The 24,102-nt window shown below is 35.3% G+C and overlaps 1 protein-coding gene across 1 annotated transcript in view; it reads left to right on the top strand.

Annotated features, from left to right (window-relative positions):
- EPHA5 (EPH receptor A5) overlaps positions 1 to 24,102 on the top strand; it is a 321,239-nt gene that overhangs the window by 19,082 nt on the left and 278,055 nt on the right. The window contains exon 2 of the mRNA XM_058547172.1: positions 7,866 to 7,930. Coding sequence (XP_058403155.1) covers positions 7,866 to 7,930 — 65 coding nt within the window. The remainder of the gene's footprint in view (positions 1 to 7,865; positions 7,931 to 24,102) is intronic.

Genomic DNA, 24,102 nt, shown 5'->3' with positions numbered 1-24,102 from the left:
ATTTAAGTGACTCAGATGGGAATGTCATTGGAATTCTGTAAGTAGAATTTGGGAAGTATCAAGACATGATGCAAGGAGAGCAGACTCGAGTAAGAGAGACTGGAGTTTGCCTTCAAATTCTGCCACTTAGCAGTTGTATCAGTTAGGATGTGTTCCTCTACAAATAACAGCACATCATATCCCCGCTGGATTAAGCAGCAAAATTGATTTTTTTCCCACCTAACAGAAAGTCCTAAGAGAGGCAAGTTTCAAATTTAGATGGATTAGCAACTCTATGATATAATTTGGAACCAGATACTTCCCATCCCTTCACTCTGCCAACCTTAATCATGAGGCTTTGCCCTCCTGCTGATGCTACTTATTTTCTCTAGATGGCTGCATGAGTTCCAGGAAATACTCCCCTACCCAGCAACTTCCAAGGCAGCCAGGGAGTTTCCTTTTCTAATGTTTTCTTCTCAAAAACTCCTTTCCCTTGCAGATCACCCTCACAGCTCATTGGACAGAACTGAATCAATAGTAAGACCACATAATTGGAACTGAAATAAATTCAGTATTGCTAAAATGGGGAAAGAGAAGGAAAGAAAAGCCTGAATGAAACTGGAGGAGAAAATAGAGACGAATTCTGCAGGGATTATATTAGAAGCAATAAGACACAACTCAAGGTTTGAAGTAGGGGAGTGACATGATCATATTGGTGGCTTAGAAAGATCTTTCTGGATGCACTATTTTAAAGAAATTGTCAGAAATCATGCCTCTCTACTGAACAACCACTTAGGAGATTTTTCAAGTGAAAAATTCTGGCAAGGATTTGGCTGGACTTGTTATGTAGTAGAATGAAACAGAGCAGGCAGTGCAGAGAGTTACATACAGAATACAGTTAGAATCAGTGGGATTTGGTCACTGGTTCAATGCGGGGATAAAAGTGAAGGAAGTCGAAGGTGACTCAAATTTCTGGATAGAGCAACTAGGTGTATGGCATTGCATTCACTGAAATAGGAACATGGGAAGAGGATTTTTTTTCTTGGACAGGGAAGATACTTTGTTCATTTTGGGACAGGCTGAATTTGGGATGACTACATGTCATAAATGTGTTAATAACCAGCATGCAGTTTTATAAATCGATAGGAATTTCAGGAGTGAGAAATGGACAAGATATATGGATTTGGGGGACATTAACATTTACATTATAACTAAAGACTTGGAATTTCATAAGCTCCTCTACAGGGATCCTTATCTAGGGATATATGCTAATATCACCTTTTAAACCAACCAACCAACCAACCAACCAACCAACCAAGAATAAATATATTAGCCATTCTCCATCCCAAATAGTCGATTCGGTACATATGGACTGGCACCAAGACATTTGTTCTTTCAAAAAGTTTCTTTTTTTATTGTGATGTTAAGTCCTAGTTAAGAACCATTGATGTAGAGTGAGAAATGAAGACAGTACAAAAATAAAGTATTGATCAAAGCCAAGGTTTTAAGGGTTGGTACAGGAAGAATAGTTTATAATGGAAACAAGTAGACAGAGGTAGAAGAAAACCACAGAAATATGTTGTCATTGAAAATAAAAGATGAAAGTGTTTGTCCATGGGGCTGGTGGCTAAACGCTGCCAAAAGATAAGGCAAATTAGGAACTCAGAGCTACATGATGATCACTAGCGAATTTGGTAGCAGAAGTTTTGGTAGAATGGTGGGTGTGAAGCCAGATTGCAATGGGTTAGGTAAGGAGTGAGGAGCATCTACGGAAAGAGATTGGGGTGTTGACAACTCATTCAATAATTTGAGTTTAGAAGAGGTCAGAGAAGAGGGCATTAGCTGGAAGAGAGTGTTAGGTTTATTTTTAAATATTTTTTAACTAACATCTTACAAAATACTTTGTGGTTAATGTGTGAAAGAACTGATTTCCCAAAGATAGTAAATTTGTCAGGTAATGTTGATGGCCCATTTGAAGCCACTCTTAATTTATAATGGAACCAATCTGTTTGGTTGTGTTTTTTCTCAAGCAGTGTTCAGCAGCCATGCTTCATGTACAAATAAAGTAGATCCGTTAATGATTAGGGTTTAGTTCATGGCCTTTGGATGTCCAGCGAGAGAGGTGGCTGTAATCAAGGTATCTAAGGTCCAGGCTCCAAGTGAAGGACTTGGTTGTGGGACGCCATAGGCAGGGCTCATGTTCTGTCATGTAGGCCTCTGATATTGCTTCCTGTTTTCTTCCTTGATTTCCCTGCTGGGGCTCTGAATGGAACCACAGACTGTCGGTGTTCTGTTGAACCCATAGGTTTGTTGAGATGACTAAATGGAAGAACATATATAAGTTGCCTAGTAGAGTGCCTGACATATAGTAACCACTGAATAAGTTCCTTTCCCCATATTTTTTCTTCTTTTTTCTAAAAAAGGATGTGCACATAGGTTGCTCAGAATTGGAAAATAAATGAATGCTCTCCCATTTATTGTCTGTGGAAATACAGTTGGTTATAGATTCTTGCCTTCAAGGAAAGTGATGTCAGAAATCTATATAACCCCCTAAACCTATAGCATAATTTTTACCAAATTGACAAATTGAGTTTTCCAATAGGAAACACATGTCCTCTTTCCTTGCACTCACTTTGTCAACTGTTCTTTGCTCCCTACAGCCATTGTCAAATTAGCCTGGAAGCAAGAATTCACATCTGTGCTGAATGGGACCATGGAGAGAGGCTGGACAGCTGTATATCTGGGGTTTATTCTCACAGATTAGCTAATTGTGTGCTGTAATTGAATCCAGTAGCTTTTCTGATATTGTTAAATGGAAATCAATAGCCAAGCATCCATCAAAATTCTACTGTATGCAAAGGGACTTTGATTCAATGCCTTTAGAGAAAGAGAATTCCATCCTCTGCTACTAATCCAAATTATTCTGTCTTCATACTGTGGTGGAGGTCCAGCTGCCATTATAGTTGTGTTTGTTTGTTAATGGGAAGATCATGGGAAAAACAGAAACAGTGTAAGAATAAGAATATGCTTTGGGCTCTCTACTTTTCCCTTCATGTCATCAAGGATCATACATTCTCTCAAGACTTGCCCACTGCTGGTGGTGGAATGGAGGGTCTTTGAGCTGTCTTTTGACTCTTCAAAGTCTCAGAACACATTCATCCCAAAACATATTTTTCCTGGAGAATCCAATAAAATTTTTCTGCTTTTAAAAATTTACCAGATGTCCATGTGGAGAACCACCACTTGCTAACTAATATTAGCAAGATGTTAAGGAGGAAACAATGGAGTCAAAGTGATATACCCCAAGTTATGAATATTTGAAAGTTCTAATCATTGGTTAACTCAAATTAATCTTTAATTGTTAGAATATGTAAAGTTGAGGATTTAGGAGTCTTCTTATGCATATTCCATTTTATTCATTCTGTCTTCTCCTTGCGCCCCTTGAATTCCAACAAAAACAATGAGTTAGCAACCCTCTGGCTTCCTAAAAATAAATTCTTTAAAAGCTTTTCTCTGTTTGTTCAAGAAAGAATTAAAATTATTAGTGTGTAGCATTAAAATTAAAACATATTTAAGATTAGTTTGAAGTAGTTTCTGTTGTAATCTGTTATTTGGTTGGGCAGACAGTCAACTGATTTTTACTTATTAAAAGTTTCCTGTATCAATCTTATTTTTCCCTATACTAACTTCAGGAATTTGCAGTAGACTGCATACTCATTGACCCCTGTAGACTTATTTCTCTTGGAGAATCAGTCTTCTTAATTACTGATTAGAATATCAACCAATATGCCCATCTTCACTGTAATTATACAATGGCTGAGGGAAAAATGACCTTGAAGGATATCTCTCAGTTTAATGGTGTGACTTTATTTTAAAATACAAATAACAGAATAAAAACATTTTACAAAAAAATTCTGACATCTAATTAATGTCTTCCAGAGTAACTGTGGTATCAAACATTTCCTCTAATTATATTCATTAGTGACTTCTCCCAGACAAGTTTTAATTAAGTTGTACAATGAAGATCAATATTCATTGTGTATTCATTGCAATTTACAACAAGCATATATACTGTTCAGAACAATTTAATTACTGTAATTGTAGCACAGAAGATACTTAGTGACTGTGTTCCATTATGCCAATCCCCCCCTTAATAAATTTGGTAATGAAGTCGGAAAATGAACTTCTGAAAATTCACATTTATATATACCCTATGAAAGCATTAATAATATCAGTGGCATAGTGCTTTTCCATACATGCCATCACGAATGTTGAGAAATTATTAGAGCATAAATAAGAACACCTATAATAATAGTTATATTGGTTATGTGAAAAAAAATTAAGGATGTTGGGTAATAAGAGTACTCTATTTTTCCCCAAATAAGACTTCTAATTTGGTTACTTTTATTTCCTTAAATACAAGTAGTATTTTGATCCGTAAGGAAAGCCTCCAAATATACTAACTTCTATTAACAAAGATCATGCTACTGATGCACTGTACAAAGATTTGTGAAAGTAGAGATTTTGTAGTAGCATCGTAGGTTTATACCGTTTCTCCACTTTGACACTAGTGAACTTTGAGCCAGGTAGTTCTTTCCTGGGGAGTGGGGGAAGTTTTGCTGTGCATTGAAGGATGTTTTGCTGTATATCTGGCTTCTTCCCATGGGATACCAGTAGCAAATACTGCCCCTACCCTCCATTTTTGACAATCGAAAATGTCTTCAGACATTACCAGATGTCCATATGGAGAACCACCAATGTCTGTTGCTTCAGACACACCCCTCTGATCTGCCCACTGACCAAATGATTCATTCATAAGACAAACAGCTATTTAGCTGTTCTGTGCACAGGCTAGGTTCATAGGCACGAGTCAAATATGTTCTTTTAAGGGAAAAATACAATTCTGTGTATTCAGGGTTTTGGACATAAGACTTAGGTACTAATAGAATATTCAGTACCAATACCTTACGTAGGTTTAGGAAAGGGAGGATCAAATATGGCTTCCTGGAAAAGGCAGTTGCTGAAATTTGTTCTGTAGGACAAACAAAGAGTTAGCACATCAGAAAGGAGGAAGGGCATTTGAGAAAGCTAAAGCAGCATGTGCAAAACTTGAGGTATAAGAAAGCTCTCTCTTTCTCTATCTATATAGATCTATATAGAGATAGACATGGATATCTATATATAAATTATATATATAAACACATATCTATCTATCTACACATAGAATTTTAGTTATTTTCCCAGAGACATCAAATCCCAATTTTCTCTGCATTATATGAACAAAATTATAACATAGTAATCTGCAAGTAATTGCCTAAAACATCTAATTTTGCTTTTTTTCTCAATTCCCAATTTAGTAATGGTATATATAAATATCTTCTTTGCATTGTGAGTTTTGCAAAATAATCTGTTTCTAAGAGGAAAGCAGTTTTTGACAGTAGTGGGAAGTGACTTGCACGTATTTCCTATAAACCTCCTAATCTATTTATCTGAAGAAAACTTTTTGATAAGATCATCATAAGAAAGATAATATACATTCCTATTGTGGTTATTTTCATGTGTTTAGTAATGTATTCCAATATTGAAAACTCCCAATAAATTGTATTTTGAGTTCATTTGTTTACTTTCACATACATATATATTTTTAAGCCAAAAAAGAGTAAAAATAGTAATTTAGACTGAAGTTACTTTAAGTGAAGGTAGCTAAATTTTAGAAAGACTTCTGGAATTCTGCTGGTAATAATGGATATTTCAAGATCCACATATTATTAAGAGGTCTACAAGGAATGCTGTGTTTCTCACGGCAGGCTAGTTATAAATTCCTAGAATTCCTATTCACATCAGTTTGCCACCACAGGATTAAGTTCAATTTGACTGCCGTCATCGGAGAAGGCCTTGAGTTTGCTGATTTGCTCTACTTTATCTAGTCTACACAGATATGCTGCTGCTCAATATCAAAGGTGAATCAAATGAATCAAGATGAATAAACATAACGATTTAGGTTCTGCACTCCCCTGGTATTTAGTCATGTCTAGACACAGGCCCAGTGTCCCAGAAAAACTAAAATGAGGACAAGGACATTTAAGTTTAATGTAACCTTATTCCCATGGAAACCAGAAAAGCCAACAATAGAGTAAAAAGAAGAGAATATGGATATAATTGAAAAATTAGATTTAGTGGAGTGACTGGAGGATTTGCAAGGTCAGTGGGTAGTGGGACAGATTTGATTTGTTTGTTTTTTTGTTTTTGCTGTTTTAAACAATAGTTTTTCAGTTAGGTCAATTTCCTCTAAAAAAATAATAATTCCACAAATTACTTATTTAATTATTCCCTAAAGCCAATATGATGTGTGTAGGCTAAAGATGATGCAGACATTCTATAAGCATGCATTTTTATAGTTAAAGAACTGAGAACTTAATGAAGGAAATAGATAAGCAGGTTGAACAGACATATATATGTATATATATGTGGTATTGAATATATTCCTGTGTTTTCTAAAAATTTTAAGTTTTTGATTTATCTTTATATCACTAATATTATTATAGACAACTTAGTTGATAAGATATGTATGTTTGCATATGTTATATGAAATAAAATGATGGATAATAAGGGTTAAATGCACATAATTTCTATAATGTGTAGAAAATTTCTATTTCAACTGTGATCCTTATTTCCTTGGTCATAAAAATTTTATTTTATATTCTCTTATCAAAGTATTGTATTTCTCAGCCTATCATCTGTTATTGCTGTAATACCCCAGGCTTATACTTACAGATAGAATCATCTTTTTAAAATTGCTGGTGTTTCAAGATATTGACTCTTGAATGTGGTTTAAGGAAGCTCCGCTACCTCTGACGAGGAATAACCCAAGGTTTCCCTTTTGGGTCCACATGCCATGCTTATTCAACGTGGTTCACCTGCACAGTGGACCAGATAGACCCATTTGGGTTAGGCATAATAAGTTGGAAAGATATTGATTTGTGATCCTTTTCTAAAGCATTTTGACTACACAGCACCCTTTAACCTAGTTTGATTTCAGGGGGACAGTAGGTGAACTTATTGAAATATAAAACCGTGTGTGTGCGGGTATGTGTGTGTACATACTCTTCCATGACTTCCTTTTAAAATGATCATATTTAGACTTCCATCCTGGGAGTTTCCAAATATTTTAGGATATCCAGCCATAATTGAGATCTGCCTTTCAAAACTGTAGCTGATAGTTCTGTAAGAATCATATTTTAGGCTCTGGTTATATACAAGTGGTAGAAGACATCTTTGGGTATGCAGTGGACACAACTATAGCAACAACTCTGAGAGCTGCTACAATTTCCTTGGCTTGGTTAAGGGTGTTTAGATTTATTTCTTAATTAAACTTGCAATTTGGATTACAGATTTCGGTTACTATCACAAAAAAATGTTACAAGCTTGGGAATAGTTTATTGCTGTTTAATGTAAATTATTTGTTAATTGCTTTATAACAGCTTTCCAGAAGAAAATACCCTACATTTAGCCACAACTGTATGGCTGCAGCTTAATTCTAAGACCTAGAGCCTTTAAAAAAGCAGCATGGTCCTTACAGTTTTTTGGACCTTTCATTTTTTTCTTTTCCTTATTATTAATTCTTTTCCTTGATTCTTGTTTAACAAAAAAGCACTTCGGGTAATGATTTGTTTATGTATTTTTGCTGTAATTGTTCTCCAACTGTTTATTCAAAATCAGTGTCCCCTTGCATCTAAATAATGTTTTCTTTAAATTATAACTCTTGTATTCATCTTAGTGAATGCTTACTCTAATTTCAGTTATGTAAGCAATATGCACTCTTAATGACACTATGAAATAATGCATTTTTATATATTCCACTCAGTTTTGTGTTCTTTCTCTTTCAGTGAATTTATTGGATTCACGTACTGTCATGGGGGACCTGGGATGGATTGCTTTTCCAAAAAATGGGGTAAGCCTGTATGAAATTTTCCCTCCAACTTAAGCTACCTAACTAGACATCACATTAAATGTCGTATATGATTGAAAATTCACTGGACATATTTGTTGTTAAGAGAGGATGGGTGTGTGTGTGGGGGGGGCGAGGAGACCTCAAATTAGCTCTCACTGGGAGAAGGGGGCAAATAGGGAAGGGGTTTCAATGACTGAATAACAGATACATTATTTTCCTCTCTGAGCATTTCTCCATAAAGAAATGTGAAATTTCCTTCAGCATTTAGGAAGTTTCAGATTGAAGCAACCCACAAACTTTTAGAATTGGTTTATATATATAAAAAGAAAGAGTATTTGATTTGTTGCTGGTTTGTCATTATCCTGGTTATATTGAATAGGAAATAAAAGTTAACATGTGAATGACCAGTGTTGATTGAAACACTTGGGACTGATTTATTTTGTATTTCATTCACTACATTAGGGAATGAAAATATTATAAGAAATTCCTTTAAATTCCATTGAGATTAAAAGTTTCTCAGATTATCCAGTGAGTCATCATTCAAAGGTTTTTTTTCAATTCTTAAATTTTTCTTCACTGAAAATTTTCAGAAAAGGTGCTTGATTGGAAGATTTTTATAATCAACAATGGTTTTTATTAGTAAATTATTTTACTGGTGTACACTAAAAATAAAGTCGTTTGGGTGAAAATTAGGTAAGCCTTTTTTTAACAATATACATATTAATGTATTTATAATACTAACAATCTTAATACATAGATTGCATTTAAAAGTGTTCCATTAGGGCAGGCCCTGTGGCCTAGAGGTTGGGTGCATGCGCTCTGCTGCTGGCGGCCCGGGTTCGGATCCCAGGCGCGCACCGACGCACCGCTTCTCTGGCCATGCTGAGGCCGCGTCCCACATAAGCAACTAGAAGGATGTGCAGCTATGACATACAACTATCTACTGGGGCTTTGGGGGGAAAAAATAAATAAATAAAATTATTAAAAAAAAAAAAAAAAGTGTTCCATTACCTTTTGCTCAGTTAAAAACACATCCATGTTAAGATGGACAATGAAAGCATAGGTAAAATATTATGACCTAAAATCATTATATTACACAGAACATATTAACTGTATTGCATGACTGTTGCATTAAAAATAATTTAGACTTTGAGAGATTTTTATTATTTAATAACTTTAATATTATCTATTTTCTAATTTTTAAGCTAAAACTACCCAAATTCATTATAAAACCACCTTGTAACAAAGACAATATTTTCAATCCTCCATTTTAAGAAAAAAAATTTGCATACTTAAACTTTATACTGTAGTGTATATATGTAATTAATTTATAAGATTATGCACGCTAATAATATTTCATATGACTTTGAAGGTTAATTTCAGACTTTGAAGGTTAATTTCAGTTCAATTAAGTAATTGAATATTATAATAAATCTGGTTATAACAACCATATAGCCAAAACTTTGTATTTTTTCCCAATTGATGAGTACATCCAGTATGTTAATCTTTCCTTTACTAAGAAAGTTATTTTTATGAAATTAAAACAAGTATTAATTGTTCTAATTCATAATAATTTATATGCTAACATCCTAATCTCAATGTGCTTTCTCTTTTTTCATTAACTTGATATTTCTTTTTGGTTGTTAAAAATTATGGTCGCGTTTAGAGATATAATATAGATAAAGTAATACTAATAGACTGTTAAGATATTAGAACGTAAAGACAAGCCAAATGAAAAATAAGTGTCCCACTCAGATATAGCCAGTGACAACATATGGCATATAGTCTCTTAGTCTGTCTCTCTTTTATCTTTCTTATGCTCCTCCTTCCTCATTTCTTTCTTTTTCCTCCTCCTACCTCACCCCCACGTTCTTTTCTTTCTTTCATCTGTCATCACCCCTATACAAGTAGATGGCTGGCTAACACCCATTTTTGAGAACTTATGAATATATTTTGCACTCTGCATTTTTTCCCATACCAACAATGATTTATTACATAAATATTTTAAATTGCCCTGTCTGAGAAGATGGCTGACATGTTGAGTTGAAATTAATGTTTTAAAAGCCTGAGAAAATATGTCATATTCTCTTTAAATTTGGTTTTTGTGTTTCTCCTGTTTCTATTCAGAAGTTATTCAGAAAAGGTTTGACAGAGTGTATCTGTGAGGGTAAATCTGATGTAGTTGCTCCAGCAACTGGAAATTTTGGGGGAAATTACTCAATTTTGTACATTATTTCTGTATAAAGCACTACTGATTCTTTTATAAAAACACAATCCCTTGGTATCAGGAATGATGTCTTTCCAGTCGTTCTAACAACTTCATGCTTTTTTTTTCCTTTCTAATTGTTAGTATAGTGTTGGTTTTGTTCAGTTTTTTAAATAAGTATTTTTTCAATATTCTTATAATTTTTTGAGTGATGTCTCTTTTGATAATGCCTGATGTTAATACTGAAGAAAAATAAATTAACTTAGAGAAACTTAGCGAATGTGCACTTGTCCCCGTATGAGGAATGTGTGCGGAATCCAGGTGTTATATTTTGTGTTATGTCACTCAAATGCAAAATGAAGGAAATTTTTAAATTATATTTTAAAGAAAATGAGCATTCAACATATAATTAATTTCTAATAATAAGTATATATACTTTTAATATATTGTTAGTAGGCTGTGCCATTTATGATTAGATAAGCAATCTAATTCTAGGTGAAATATAGATCATCAGAGTGATGTCAGCAAAAATTGTGGAGTAATGGCCTCTGAAAATTTTCTCTTCCATAAAAGCCATGAGAAAACTGGCAAACATTGTCAGAATCAACTTTCTAGAACTATGGAAATTAACTAAACTCTTGGAGCAATCCAAAAATACTGAATCTTGTTAGAACGGCAAGGTTTACGGCATTTTGAGGCACCCTATGTCCTTTCCTGCCTTTCCAGCTATGAGTTAGCCTTGAAAAACCAAAAACCTGCCATCATGGTGAAAACCAGCAGTCTGGCAAGCATTGGTGGGGGCGGAGTGGGGTAGGAGATTCTTCAAAGACTTGATCCCAGAGAATTGTCATTATTTGACCTGTTAGCTCCCTGGAAGACTGCTCTTGTAAGGCTGTCTTGATTTGATCTGACTCAGGGCTCTCCCAGTCCGAAAGCCTTTATTATACTAACTAAAGAAGAATATTCTTTTTTCAGAACATTTTCCTGACCTTCAGGCCTTAGGAATGAATGTTTTATTTTATTTCTTTGTCCAATAAAGGAATACCACCCCAAATCTGCACCTAAGAATTGGGCAAGTATTTAGGAGAAACACTGTTATTCATCCCTTGTAGTCATGCACATGTTCCATACACTTCTTAGAAACAGTCATTGCACCTAGAATACTTTTTCTAAGCTTATAAGCTCCTAGACTTCTTGTAACCATCTCTTATGTACCACTATACAGTGTTTCTAAAACTTGGCTCGGGTCCTGGTGTATAATAGAACAATAAATATTTATTGGAAGGATAACATTTTGTTTTTTATTTATAAAATGGGGCATAAATTACTGAGATATAGTTCTGTATAAAGATGAAATAAGTGGGGCTGATGGTAGAGTGTGGCACAGTGTTGGTACTCAGCAAACATCCTTTCTTTGACCTTCTATTGCATTTCTATTGTCCTAATACTAAGAGATCCACCAGTCCATCAGGTTTTTTGTTTTTGTTTGTCTGTTTTTGCATATAAATGTATCTATATGAATTCATTGTCAGCACTTAAATATTTGGAGACTTTATGTAAAATCTGAATTTCCAGCTTCTTGCTTTAGCTGGAAGTTTCAGAAAGCCGGAGCTAACAGCCTTCCATGACCTCAACAGCCCAAAGCTGAGTAAAGGCTGATCTTTTAAGAGAGTAAGCAAATTCCCCTGTTTGACTAAATTTCCACCAGATACTCCACTCATTTAAGTTGCCAGTCTATAATGTTAACACTATTGTGGAGTCATGTTTTTAATATTGTTATATTAATAAATTAATATTTAACAAGCATCAGGATTTTCTTTTGTTTCAGGAGGAACTTTATTTTTGAAAAACTTCTCTGATTGTTACTTGCTCAGGTGGTTTCTTCCTAGTTTTTATTTGAGTACTTCATCTTAGTTAGGACATATCATTTGAATTTGGGCTTCAGCATGTATGTGGCTTCAGCCACAATGTATGAGTTAGACTGTGTGTGTGTGTGTGTGTGTGTGTGTCTGCCTTATGGTAGTAACTTGAACTATCCTCTTTTTTATTCTGGGTATATCTAGAAGTACTATGTTACAGCAAAGTTTGCTTCCATGCAAATTTGCTACATTTATTCAGCAGATATGTATTGGGGACTTAGCATGTGTCAGTTACTCTTCTAGGTACCAGGGTTACAGCAGTGAAGAAAATAAACAAAAGTCCTGACATCCGGGAGTGTGAGGTAGTGTTATCGTTTTGAGAATGAGTAATCAGGGTGTTAGAGCAATGTGGTAGATGAAATGCTTTCCAGTTCTTTCTTTTCTTTCTATATATGTACAAAAGTGGCAGAGCAGTGACAGCATTTGCTCAAGGTCATTCAAGTAGTTTGTGACACACTGGGAAGAGCATGTTGTATCACTGTTTCTGATGTCTTGCTATGAAAAACTACTCTTTCATATATATACATTCGTTTAGTACTAACAATGACAATGCAAAAGAGATACTTAGTAATCTTTTTATAGTTGAGGCAAATGAGGCTCAGTAAGGGTAAGTGACTTGCCCAAGGTTATGCAGTCGGCAAGAGACTGAGTCCATTTCAAACCTAAGTCTTCTAGAGCACTGATTATTTAAACCAGAGGTGAAATCCTCCAAATAGTTAGGTCTGCAGAGACATGACTAGACTCTGGATGGTGCCCAGACTTCTAGTTTATATAAGGAACTGGTGCTGAAGAGGAAATTCACCTCAAAGAAAGTTTTAAAGATTTTATTTATTTATTTTTCCCCCCAAAGCCACAGTAGATAGTTGTATGTCATAGCTGCACATCCTTCTAGTTGCTGTATGTGGGACGCGGCCTCAGCATGGCCGGAGAAGTGGTGCGTCGGTGTGCACCCGGGATCCCAACCGGGCCCCAGTAGCGCAGCGCGCGCACTTAACCACTAAGCCACGGGGCCGGCCCTCAAAGAAAGTTTTAAATGAGCCAGAGTGGGTCACATTCTATTCATTGCTAGATCATCATAAGTATTCAAAAAATGTATGGCACATAAGTGCTCACAGATATAAGTTGCATTTGTTATATTGTGTGTATTTAATATATATAATTAGATAGATAGATAATTAAAAGGATGAATTAACTTGACTCCTACCTATGTCTGTAATTCACTCTATTATTTTTGGGACCTCTGTGAATCTCAGCTTTTCTATTTGTTAAGCGGGGATGGTTGGCTATTATGTCATCTATCTTGAAGTGTTGCTTTTAGGATAAAATAAGATACCGTATTTGAATGCACCACGTGATCCCTAAACCACTAAAGAAACAGAGAAGATGATGGTTGATTAAAAACCTGCTTCTGTATTGCTGCTTTCAAGTATAGCCAGAAAGCAACATTTTTGTAGTTAAAGGCGACAACCACTCAGCTATCTCTTTGGCATTTGACTATTCAATGAAGTAAGTAGACTTTAAGAGTTTTCATACCTCAACACCCAAATGTGGGACCCAATACTCTAATCTCACTTTGAATAAAATTAAAGGGAAGTAAGCTTTTTTTAAAAAAAATTTCCAGAACTACTCTTTAATTGTAAACAGAAACTAAAACAAACAAGCAAAATATAGACTGCCTTCTGGCTTAATTGATGTAAAATATGTATAGTTATCCTCCATTCAGAAATTCACTGCTTATTTGAGTAAATATTTTTTTCCTCCAGAGCACCTTTTGTTAATTATTTTAATTGAAGTTCTCAAACTTTTTCAGCCTCAACCCATTAGGACATAATTTTAACAGTAATAGTGATTCTTAATGGGGCTAAGGAATAATAAAGAGGCTTGAGAATTCATTGATTTCATGATGGACTCTATTGTCATCCCTCTATTGTTTTTATGTTTCCATAAGATTTTATTTTAAATCGTTTGTAAATTTTATAACGATCTGAATTTTTTTAAATTAATAGACTTTATTTTTTTTAAAGTGAACAGAAGGTGTGGAGAGTTCCTACACACCACATCAATACCCCCTCACCTTGTTTCCACTATTATTAGCATATTGCATTAGTGTGGTACATTTGTTACAGTTGATGAGCCAATATTGATACATTATTATTAACTAAAGGGCATAGCTTATATTAGAGTTCACTCTTTCTGTTATACATTCTATGGGTTTTGACAAATATGTGGTGATATGTATTTACCGTTACAGCATCATACAGTACAGTTTCACTGTCCTAAAAATCCCCTATGCTCCAGTTATTCATCCCTTGCTCCCTTCCTCCCTCCTTCCTCCCTAAACCTTGGCAAATACTGATCTTTCACTTTCTCCGTAATTTTGCATTTTCAAGAATGTCACACATTAGCTGGAGTCAATGTTAGCCTTTTCAGATCGGCTCCCTTCACTTAGCAACATGCATTTAAAGGTTCTTCCATGTCTTTTCGTGGCTTGAGAGTGCATTTATTTTTATTATAGAATATTCCTCTATTTTTTTGATGCCCAATTTTGGAGTTTTTGGAATTAACTGTCCCGTAACCTTAAGAACTCCATTACTGCAAGTCTCTACTTTCTCATTAAATGACAAATGTGTAGTAGCAAATTCCAAGTCTGGACTTTACAAGAAGATAAGCAAAATCTTTAAAACTTAGGTGTTTTTCTTTAAAAGTAAAAGTTACATGGTATATAAATCCCATTTGAATTAAAATTATGAAAGTGTTTGGAATAGATGACCAAACCTCGTAGCAATATTTGTCCTAATTTTCTGATCAAGTTATTTAGTTGAAGAACAGTAGACCCAATAGACTCTTTATAAAATACGTATTATATCACTTAAGGCTTTCCTCTCTTTTTTTTCTTTTCTGCCTTGAACTATCTCATATCTATAGCTCTACCAGCCTGTATGTACATACCCTTGAAGATGTATTTTCTTCCTTCTAATTACATTAGAGTTATTTCAGCCACCTTCTGGAACATTTAATATTGATTAATCTATGTAGTCTAAACATGGATGTAAACAGAATTGTTTCCTGGAAATTTTTAGCAAACGTTTTCAAGACTTATGAGTATAAAATTAATGGTTATGGTATTTGTTTAGAACAGATTATGCTCTTACATCTTAGAAATTCCACCATTGCTCTTTTTTTCCATACGTTGTTATTACAAATGATCACAAGATACATCTGCCTCCTTTGCTTTGGTGGAACCTGGCTTTTCCCCGCTGAGTTCTCTGTACTTCCTGTAGCACACAATGGGCGAGCCACCACCTTCCCCTGGGCATCACCTCAGAGTTGTATTGCAAGCCCTGCTTTTATTTTTGCTATCTCTTCTTCCAGTCAAAGAGGATAAACGTTATTTTGAAATTTTTCTTATGCTTATCTTAGGGGCTATTAGGATCATTCATAATCCATTTATTCATTTGAGAGAAATTTTAGAATATTGACTTAAAAAAAATATTTGTACTAAAAAGGAGGTGGAGTAACCTGCTCTCTGCCTGGGGGAGAAAGAACAAGCAATAATCCTATATAGAAGACACTTCAAAGAATAGTTTATGGCTTTTCTTGTTTTAGTGTCACTTTCTTCCATTTTCTGATTTCTTTGAGATGGAGAACGTGTGTATTTACTTTTGAAGTTGAAAATAACTCAGGTTGAGATTACTCAAAATGGACTGTGAACACATCATTAGTGTTTTATGTGTGTTCTCTTGAATCAAGAAAGATTTAAACTGGATTTTCGATTCCGATACTCAGATTTTGGCAAAAATGTATGTGGGGATTTTGTGTGTGATTCCCTCTCCCCCCAGTTAAAGGCAAAGAATGAGGAGAAATATTTGAACACTGCTACTCTCTTATATTTTGGTTATGATCAGGGTGAGTTTTGCCAGAACCTGATTTTGGCTTTGCTTTCTAGTGAAGGAGAGGAAAGATAATGACAAGCATTGAGGCCCACACTGAGAGTTGAGAGGCTAATAAAGATTAAAGTAATGCTGAAGTGGGTAAAAAAGAACACATTAGTGGATATAGAAAAGCTCTTTGTTTGATAGAAAAGAATTCTAAAGGGAATGGATATTATACTATATAATGCAAATGCCAGTACAATGAAGAACAATCCTATTCCAAAGTAGCTTTGTATTCATTATTTTTTAGAAAAACAAAAAGAACACCCATCTCAGTAAGGTAATTAAGATAAATAATTTAAGGAATTCAAGATAGTCATTAAGCATACACTGAAGTTTAGAAGAAGCACAACTTTGCATTTAGATTTCCCACATGGAAACTTAGCAATTATGAAGAAAGTTCTTTAAAATGTCCAGCTCTGCTTCGGCATGTGAGACGAATGTTATATTTAGTCTTTGATATATGCAGTTATATTGAATGAATTAGCGATAGTTACATTGTGTTCCTGCAAAGCAGGATTGAGACTTGCCTGGATTGTTTGTTTGTTAGGTGTCACTCTGTTTATATATTTAAAGTCACTGTAAAATAGTGCTAGTATTTTTTTCCTTAGAGGCTCTCCAAACACTTTTCCTACATTATAAGGAAACTCACAAATATGAACCAGGAAATGACCTTTATCTGTGATAACCTCTTGTTAATCCTTTCTCCTTAACCTAACTGCAATTGGTTAGCTAAAGGCTTCATCCATCATACCACAGTTTAAGTATTATTTCCTCAGGAAAGTATGGCTCCAAGACTAAATCTGTTCCTCCCTGATCGTGCTGTGAAATCCTTCTTCTCGCCATCTCAACCCGTATCTATATTTTTTGCCTCCACATTGCAATGTGTACAGCAATGTTATCCACACTCATCACTCTGTCTAGCCTTCTACCCCAACACTTAATTCTTCCAATCTGTTCTCTTTTTTTTGATGTTTTTTTCCATTAGTCTATATAACAAGCAGGGAGCATAAATGTGAACAGAGTTTCAGGTTATTTCTAAAGAATCATATACAAGTTACTGTCACCTCAACTGTGATGTAAGACACCTGTGCACACACTTGCATCAAATAGCAATTTCCCAATATAATTCCCACCTGTTTCATATTGGCTCCTAATCTTTTCCTTTTCCCCATTATGTGTATACAGATTTCTAGGTTTCTGTCTACATGTTTCTCTGCCAAGTGATATAGTCCATGTAAAAGCTGAGCCTAAAATCTTTTTCCTTCTGAAAAACATTCTCTACTCTCACTGATATTTGTACCAGTTTGCATATGTGGTTATAATGATTTTTTTACTCCCATTTTCCCGTTCATTAATGAAGATGTTAAATAAAACTAGGCCTTGCAGAGGTCCCCGGGGCCCGAACACCGGGTATTTTTCTGAGCGGCTTGCTTGCTGTTTATTGTGATCTTTTTTTTTTTTTAACCATTCTTCAGCTGTTTTCAATTCATGTGACAGTGCTCCTATGCAAGTCAATTTGAATTAATTTTGCAAGCAAAATGCTTTATGGTTCTGAGTACATAATCTCCCTCTCCCACAGAGAAAAAAATATACTGTAATCATGCAGCATTCCTGTTGATTATTTCCACTAAAGGCAGCAGGGGGAGAGAATGCTCAAGACTCCTCTCCTGTTTGAAGTTTTTTTGAGGCTTTTGCTATTCATTGCCTTACTCTTTCTCTCTTCTTTTTTTTTTTTTTCCTTTTATGCTGTTCAGTGCTTGCACTAATGCAGAAAATGATGGTTCAAACTGCTCAGCCTGGAATCTGTGTCCTCTGGAGCCTAGCCGCTGCTGTCTTTGTGATCTTATATCCCACCTCGCTTCTCCCTCAAATGAACTGATTTCTCTCTTCTTAACTCCCCAAAGGATTCACATACATTTCTGCCTCTAGTGTTTTGCACAAATTACTTGAAATATTCTACCTCCCGCCCTCCATGTAACTACCTTAATGCTAATCATTTGTTTCAAGGCCCAACTTAAGTCATACAACATGAAACCTTTCCTGAATACCCACAAGGGTGACCACTTCCCACGCTGAGGCAAATTAGCACTTACTGTGTATTGAACACACTAAAAATTAGATATTTATAGTGTTACCTATTGTTTGTGTGACAACTGTAAGCTTCTCTAGTGTAAAGACCTTCTTGTCTTCACCTCTAGCATGTCACTCTATGCCTCAAATATAAATTCACATTAACTATATCTGTTACTGACTGATACAGAATTAGGTATCTAAATCTTTAGAAGTGGTGGTTTTTTGGGTCCAAAAGGCTGCACATTTTTAGCTAAAAATAGAATAGTGAAAAGAGACTTCAAACTTTAGATTTAGTCATTCTTACTTATTTGGTGTCATGCAAAGCTGATCTAAGAATACTTTCTTTAATTATACAACTTATTTTACCCGAAGACTATTACATGCCAAGGACTGAGATTATATTGATAAACAGGACTCAGTTCCTCTCAACTATTCATATAGGTAAGTTTTGAATGATATCTCCAAAAGTGGTGAGATATGCAACCTGCACAAACATATACACAACTCTGGGGCCCCCTCTCTATTGCGTTCAATCCAGATTACTAATTTCTATAAATATTCGTCTTCTTAGAGACAGTATGATTAACATGGAGACTTTGAAATCAGCTAATTTAGATTAAAACTAAAAAATCTGGCTCCACTTGTTACAGCCTAATGTGTAGCCAGCTAGTTAATCTCTCTGTACGTCCATTTCCTCTTCTGTAAATTACGTATAATATTACCTATTGCACAAGGTCTTTATAAGGATTAGAATGAAATAATGATGTAATATTTAGCACGGTGCCTGGCCTATATTAAAGAGTCAGGGCCGGCCCCGTGGCTTAGCGGTTGAGTGCGCGCGCTCCGCTACGGGCGGCCCGGGTTTGGATCCCGTGCGCACACCGGTGTACCGCTTCTCCGGCCACGCTGAGGCTGCGTCCCACATACAGCAACTAGAAGGATGTGCAACTACGACATACAACTACCTACTGGGGCTTTGGGGGACAAAAAGGAGGAGGATTGGCAATAGATGTTAGCTCAGAGCCGGTCTTCCTCAGCAAAAAAAAAAAAAAAAAGAGGAGGATTAGCACGGATGTTAGCTCAGGGCTGATCTTCCTCACAAAAAAAAAAAATAAAAATAAAGAGTCAGTGTGTGATGTTGCTATTTATTATTCTTTATCTTGGTTTCTGTTCTTATTTTTATTTTCCCCAAGAGGTACATAGTGATGTGATAGAACTTATAAGGTCATTATGTTTTGACCACTATCTTATTCTCTTCAGTGTGTTTGAACTAAATTATAGTTAAAACTTAAGGATGGAAAAATATATTCACTTGTTAAATAAAGCGTTTAAATTCTTATTAATAGAGACCTGAGAGGTTTTACCAAAAGTCACCTGGCACTTTACTTGGCAGTACATGTATGAAGTTTTTTAAAACATTTAATTCTTTTCCACTGATGAACAATTTAGTTTCCCAAATCAAAACAGAAATGCACACTAATTGTGACAAGAAGCAAAAATTCGTGGTGAGGGAAGGAAACCATTATCAAAAGCAGAATGAATTATAATTTTGTAGATTGGTGGGTACTATGATCTGAAGGTTTGTGTCCCCACCAAAATTCGTATGGTGAAATCCTAATGCCTGAAGTGATGGTAATAGGAGGTGGGACCTTTGGTAGGTGCTTAGGTCATGAGAGTAGAGCCCCCATGAATGGGATTATTGCCTTTGTAAAAGAGGCAATGGAGAGCTAGCTAACCCCCTTCCACTCTACGAGGATACAATGAGAAATCTGAGACCTGGAAGAGGGCCCTCCTCCAACCATGCTGGCACCCTGATCTCAGATTCCCAGCCTCCTGAACTGTGAGCAATAAATTTCTGTTGTTTATAAGCCACCCAGTCTGTGGTATTTTGTTATAGCAGCCTAACAGAGTAAGACAGTGGGCTTACACAAATCTATCAAAATTTAACACTCTGAAAACCATTTTGTTTGCATCTTTTAAGTCTAACCTAGAGCAAGAGTACAATGATGGGTATATACCAAATAAATTATCTCGATCTTCAAAGCAACTTAAGTGTTGTTCTGCTTTTCTCTTAAATACTCAGGGTATGGGGGAATAGTTTTATTCAAAAATTATTAAAATAAAATATGCTTACAGGGATAGTTCCCAAGAGGTGTTCTAATTTTGCAAGTTGTCCGGATAACTGAAGAAAATTTATTTATTATTCTGTCCGTCAAATTTCAATTGGTTTCAAGTAACATAGACTGATTTCAGCTAGTTTAAGAGAAACAAAAGGACTCGTGGTTACTCAAAGAACCGCGTGTCAATTGAATTCTTGAAATAATGACACTAAGGGATTGGGCAAGCTCTTCCATGAACTTGGCAGGAGTCGTCCTCTCTCTCTGGTTCCTGCTTCTGGCTGGTTGTTTCTTCATTCCTCTCTTTGCAAACCATATTTCTTTAATTCACTTTGCACATGGCTTTCCCACAATTCCAAATGTGATCTCCTGTATTAAAAAGACCAACTCAGACTGACTGGGAACGTTCTAAATTCTACATAGAAAGATTTTGATGGGTTCCACCTGGTTCAGCTGTCCATCACTGATGCAAACGTCTCTAGCTGGGTTAGGGGTGGAGGATAAAATTGCCCAGTATAAGTGCAGCTGTAGCTGTTGGAGGCCATCTCTACTATAAAGAGAGCTGCTTTAAAAAAAAAAAAAAAAGTATCTGGGCTTCATCCCAATTAGTGTCTCCTAGGAATTCTTATGAGGAAGAATTTCCCTAAGTATAAAGTTGTTTTCTCATATAAAATTGATTTAGGATAAAAATAATTACTAATGTGGAATATTTTATTCTGAAAATTTTCTGTGAAATGAATTGTTTCAGTATGTAATTTCCCTCATGTCTATAAGGCCCGATTTCTACAGTACATATGAGTTTTATCCAACATCTAGTAATTTTATTTGAGTTGTCTATTTTGTTTTATTTAAATTCTATTTGATAATCATATTTATTTATTTATTTTTTTGTGTGAGGAAGATCAGCCCTTAGCTAACACCCAGGCTGATCCTCCTCTTTTTGCTGAGGAAGACCGGCACTGAGCTCACATCTATTGCCAATCCTCCGCCTCTTTTTTTTTTTCCCCAAAGCCCCAGTAGATAGTTGTATGTCATAGTTGCACATCCTGCTAGTTCCTGTACGTGGGACGCGGCCTTAGCATGGCCGGAGAAGCGGTGCGTTGGTGCGCGCCTGGGATCCGAACCCGGGCCGCCAGTAGCAGAGCGTGCCCACTTAACCGCTAAGCCACGGGGCCAGCACATGATAATCATATTTAATTGGTCTATTTGATTTACTGAAAATCTTAGTATTACTTGTCCTACTATTCTTATATTTTTGGACTTCATCATAGTCACTGGTTTTACATCTTTTGGTTATCATCACTATTTTATGTAATACCAATATCTCTGTGCTTCCATACTACTTTGACTGCATTATTCTTGTCTACATCTAGTTATTATGAGTAGCATAAAGCTAATAGCATCCTATTAGCTCACTGTTTCCTTAGAGCCCAGGAAAATCACCCTTGTGTTTGCTGACCTGGTTCTGAAAGTCCCTAGGCTGCATCTTAAGTCAAATCTCTTGCTTAGAAGCAAGTTATAGACACAAAAATATAGGAACAAAAGAGGAAGGCAGCCTTTACTATTGACTAATAAGGCTTTACTTATGTGGAATTTCCTTACATGATTTCAACATTTCCAAAATGTTATTATGAATATTTAATGCCGTAGGTTGTGAATCTGAACTTATTGAGAAAATATATTCCAATTCGGCTTTATTTCTTAACATTTGATCTAGAACAAAGATAATGGAAATGGTATGCATATGCTTCATGAATGTCTAATTTAATCCCCTCATGTATTCCACTCTACATTATATATATAAGGACAGGACAGCTGCCAAGCTCTTGGAGAAGTTTCATTTTAAACAGAGTTTATATAGTTGGGCATGCATGGATTTTAGTTGATTATAACATGCAAATATGTAATATGCCAATGAATCACAGGCTTTTGCTGTGATTACAAATTATTCAACTAATGCAAGATTATTTGGTTTGTGTCACAGATCCTTCCACTCTGCACAATTAAAGACATAACAATGAGTATAATCCTAAGAGATGAAGTCATTTCATTAAACAAGCTTCTCTGGTTTACTGTTTGCTTTATTTTGATGCCAGATTAAATGATGGAATTTTTAAAGTTAATTAACAGTAGTGATAGAATATTGCATTTATATCACCTTATAATTTTGGAATTTTTACCTTCTTAAAATATACAGATTAAGATTATTATGATCAAAAATAGCATACATAATTTTAATGCTAATATCATGAAAATTAATATGGATCCAAAGAGCAGTATTAGAATGTCATTAATCTGGAAGGTGAAAGGCAGCTATTATGTCATCAGATGTTGATAGTGCTTTTTAGCTAGTCAGTCATCAGTGATTTTCATGGTAGCATTATTCATTAGTGCACTGAAGTTCATTCCTGACGTCTATATGTATAGTGTTGTCCTTCCGAAAGTAGAAATGAGAATGTAGATATAACATTATATACATAATCAGTAAAATATTGAAACGAAGATTCTCTTGTGCATCTTCAGATGGAGAATTAGGACATAGCTGCGAAAAATGAACCATAGGATTTTATAGTTGAGATTCTTCATAGTATTAGACAAGTATGATCAATATTTTCCAATATACTTTAAAGAGGGTTTTTTTAGTGAATTCAGATAGTGTAAAACTATGAAAAGCAGCACCACCAAAACAGCAACAGTAAAAATAATAACAAACAATAATGATAACTACATGAATTTATACTGAGTTAAATTTGTAAGTTGTTCCAAACATAATTACTTCAGTTTACTCGTCTATTAAAAAACAGTTGTTAGTAATTATTAAGATTTTTTCAGTATTCACTTTTAATGCTTTTATGGTTTTGACTTTGATTTGAAATCTGACAGAATAAGCAATTATAATATGTACAAAGGTGTTAACACTAGAATTAGTTCATAGTTGGGATTTGTGTGAATCTAATGAAGTAATCACTTCTCTGGTTCTAGGTGGGTAGTCAAGCCTGAGAATTGAGGTGTGAATTTGGTGGAGTTTGAGAATTTAGGCACTGCTATGGACTGAATGCTTGTGTCCCCTCCAAATTCATATGTTGATATCTTAATGTGATGGTATTAGGAGGTGGGGCCTTTGAGAGGTAATGAGATCAAGAGAGTAGAGCCTTCATGATGGAATTAGTGCCCTTACAAGAAGAGGCAGGGGAGAGTTTGCTTTCTCTCTCCGTCTCTCTCTGTCTTATAAGGATACAGCAAGAAGGTGTCCATCTACAAGTCAGGGAGCAGGCTCTAACCAGACACTGGATCTGCTAGTGCCTTGATCTTGGCCTTCCCAGCCTCCAGAACTGTGAGAAATAAATGCTAGTTGTTTAACGCCACCTATTCTATGATGTTCGTTATAGCAGCCTGAACTAAGACAGGTGCCAATTTCTATTTTTCTAAAGGAATAATAAGGTATAATGTGGTCAGACACAGAAAAGGCAATGAGAACATGGGAGATCTCTTTCTTCTGCTCAAACAACACATTCCATAAAATGAATATGTATTTACTAAACAAGACCAACTTTTAGGATGCAAGTAACTTAAGGAGGGTTAAAACTCCTGAATTGATGCCCAGTATTTCCCAAAGTGATGTTTTACTAAAGATTGTCTGACACAGGAAATAAATGTGTTAAGCCAAAGGGGTTCTATACTCAAGTAAGTTTGGAAAGTATTAAATTAAACAGAATTAAACAGGTTTTTCTACCTGCTGCATTATACTAAGCCTTTAATATATTAATCAGCACACAGGTTCTCACACATTATTTGATCAGGAAACATTTTACCCACTATACTTATGAATATCTTCATTAACAACGTTCAGTGGAGCACAGTCTAGGAAATATTTTATTCGAACAAAGAACTTCTTTTAAAACCTATCTTAATGCAGTGGTAT

Source organism: Diceros bicornis, chromosome 8, assembly GCF_020826845.1.
Source record: "Diceros bicornis minor isolate mBicDic1 chromosome 8, mDicBic1.mat.cur, whole genome shotgun sequence".
Taxonomy (NCBI): domain Eukaryota; kingdom Metazoa; phylum Chordata; class Mammalia; order Perissodactyla; family Rhinocerotidae; genus Diceros; species Diceros bicornis.
Note: the sequence above shows the minus strand (reverse complement) of the source record. Positions and strands in the feature narration are given on the sequence as shown.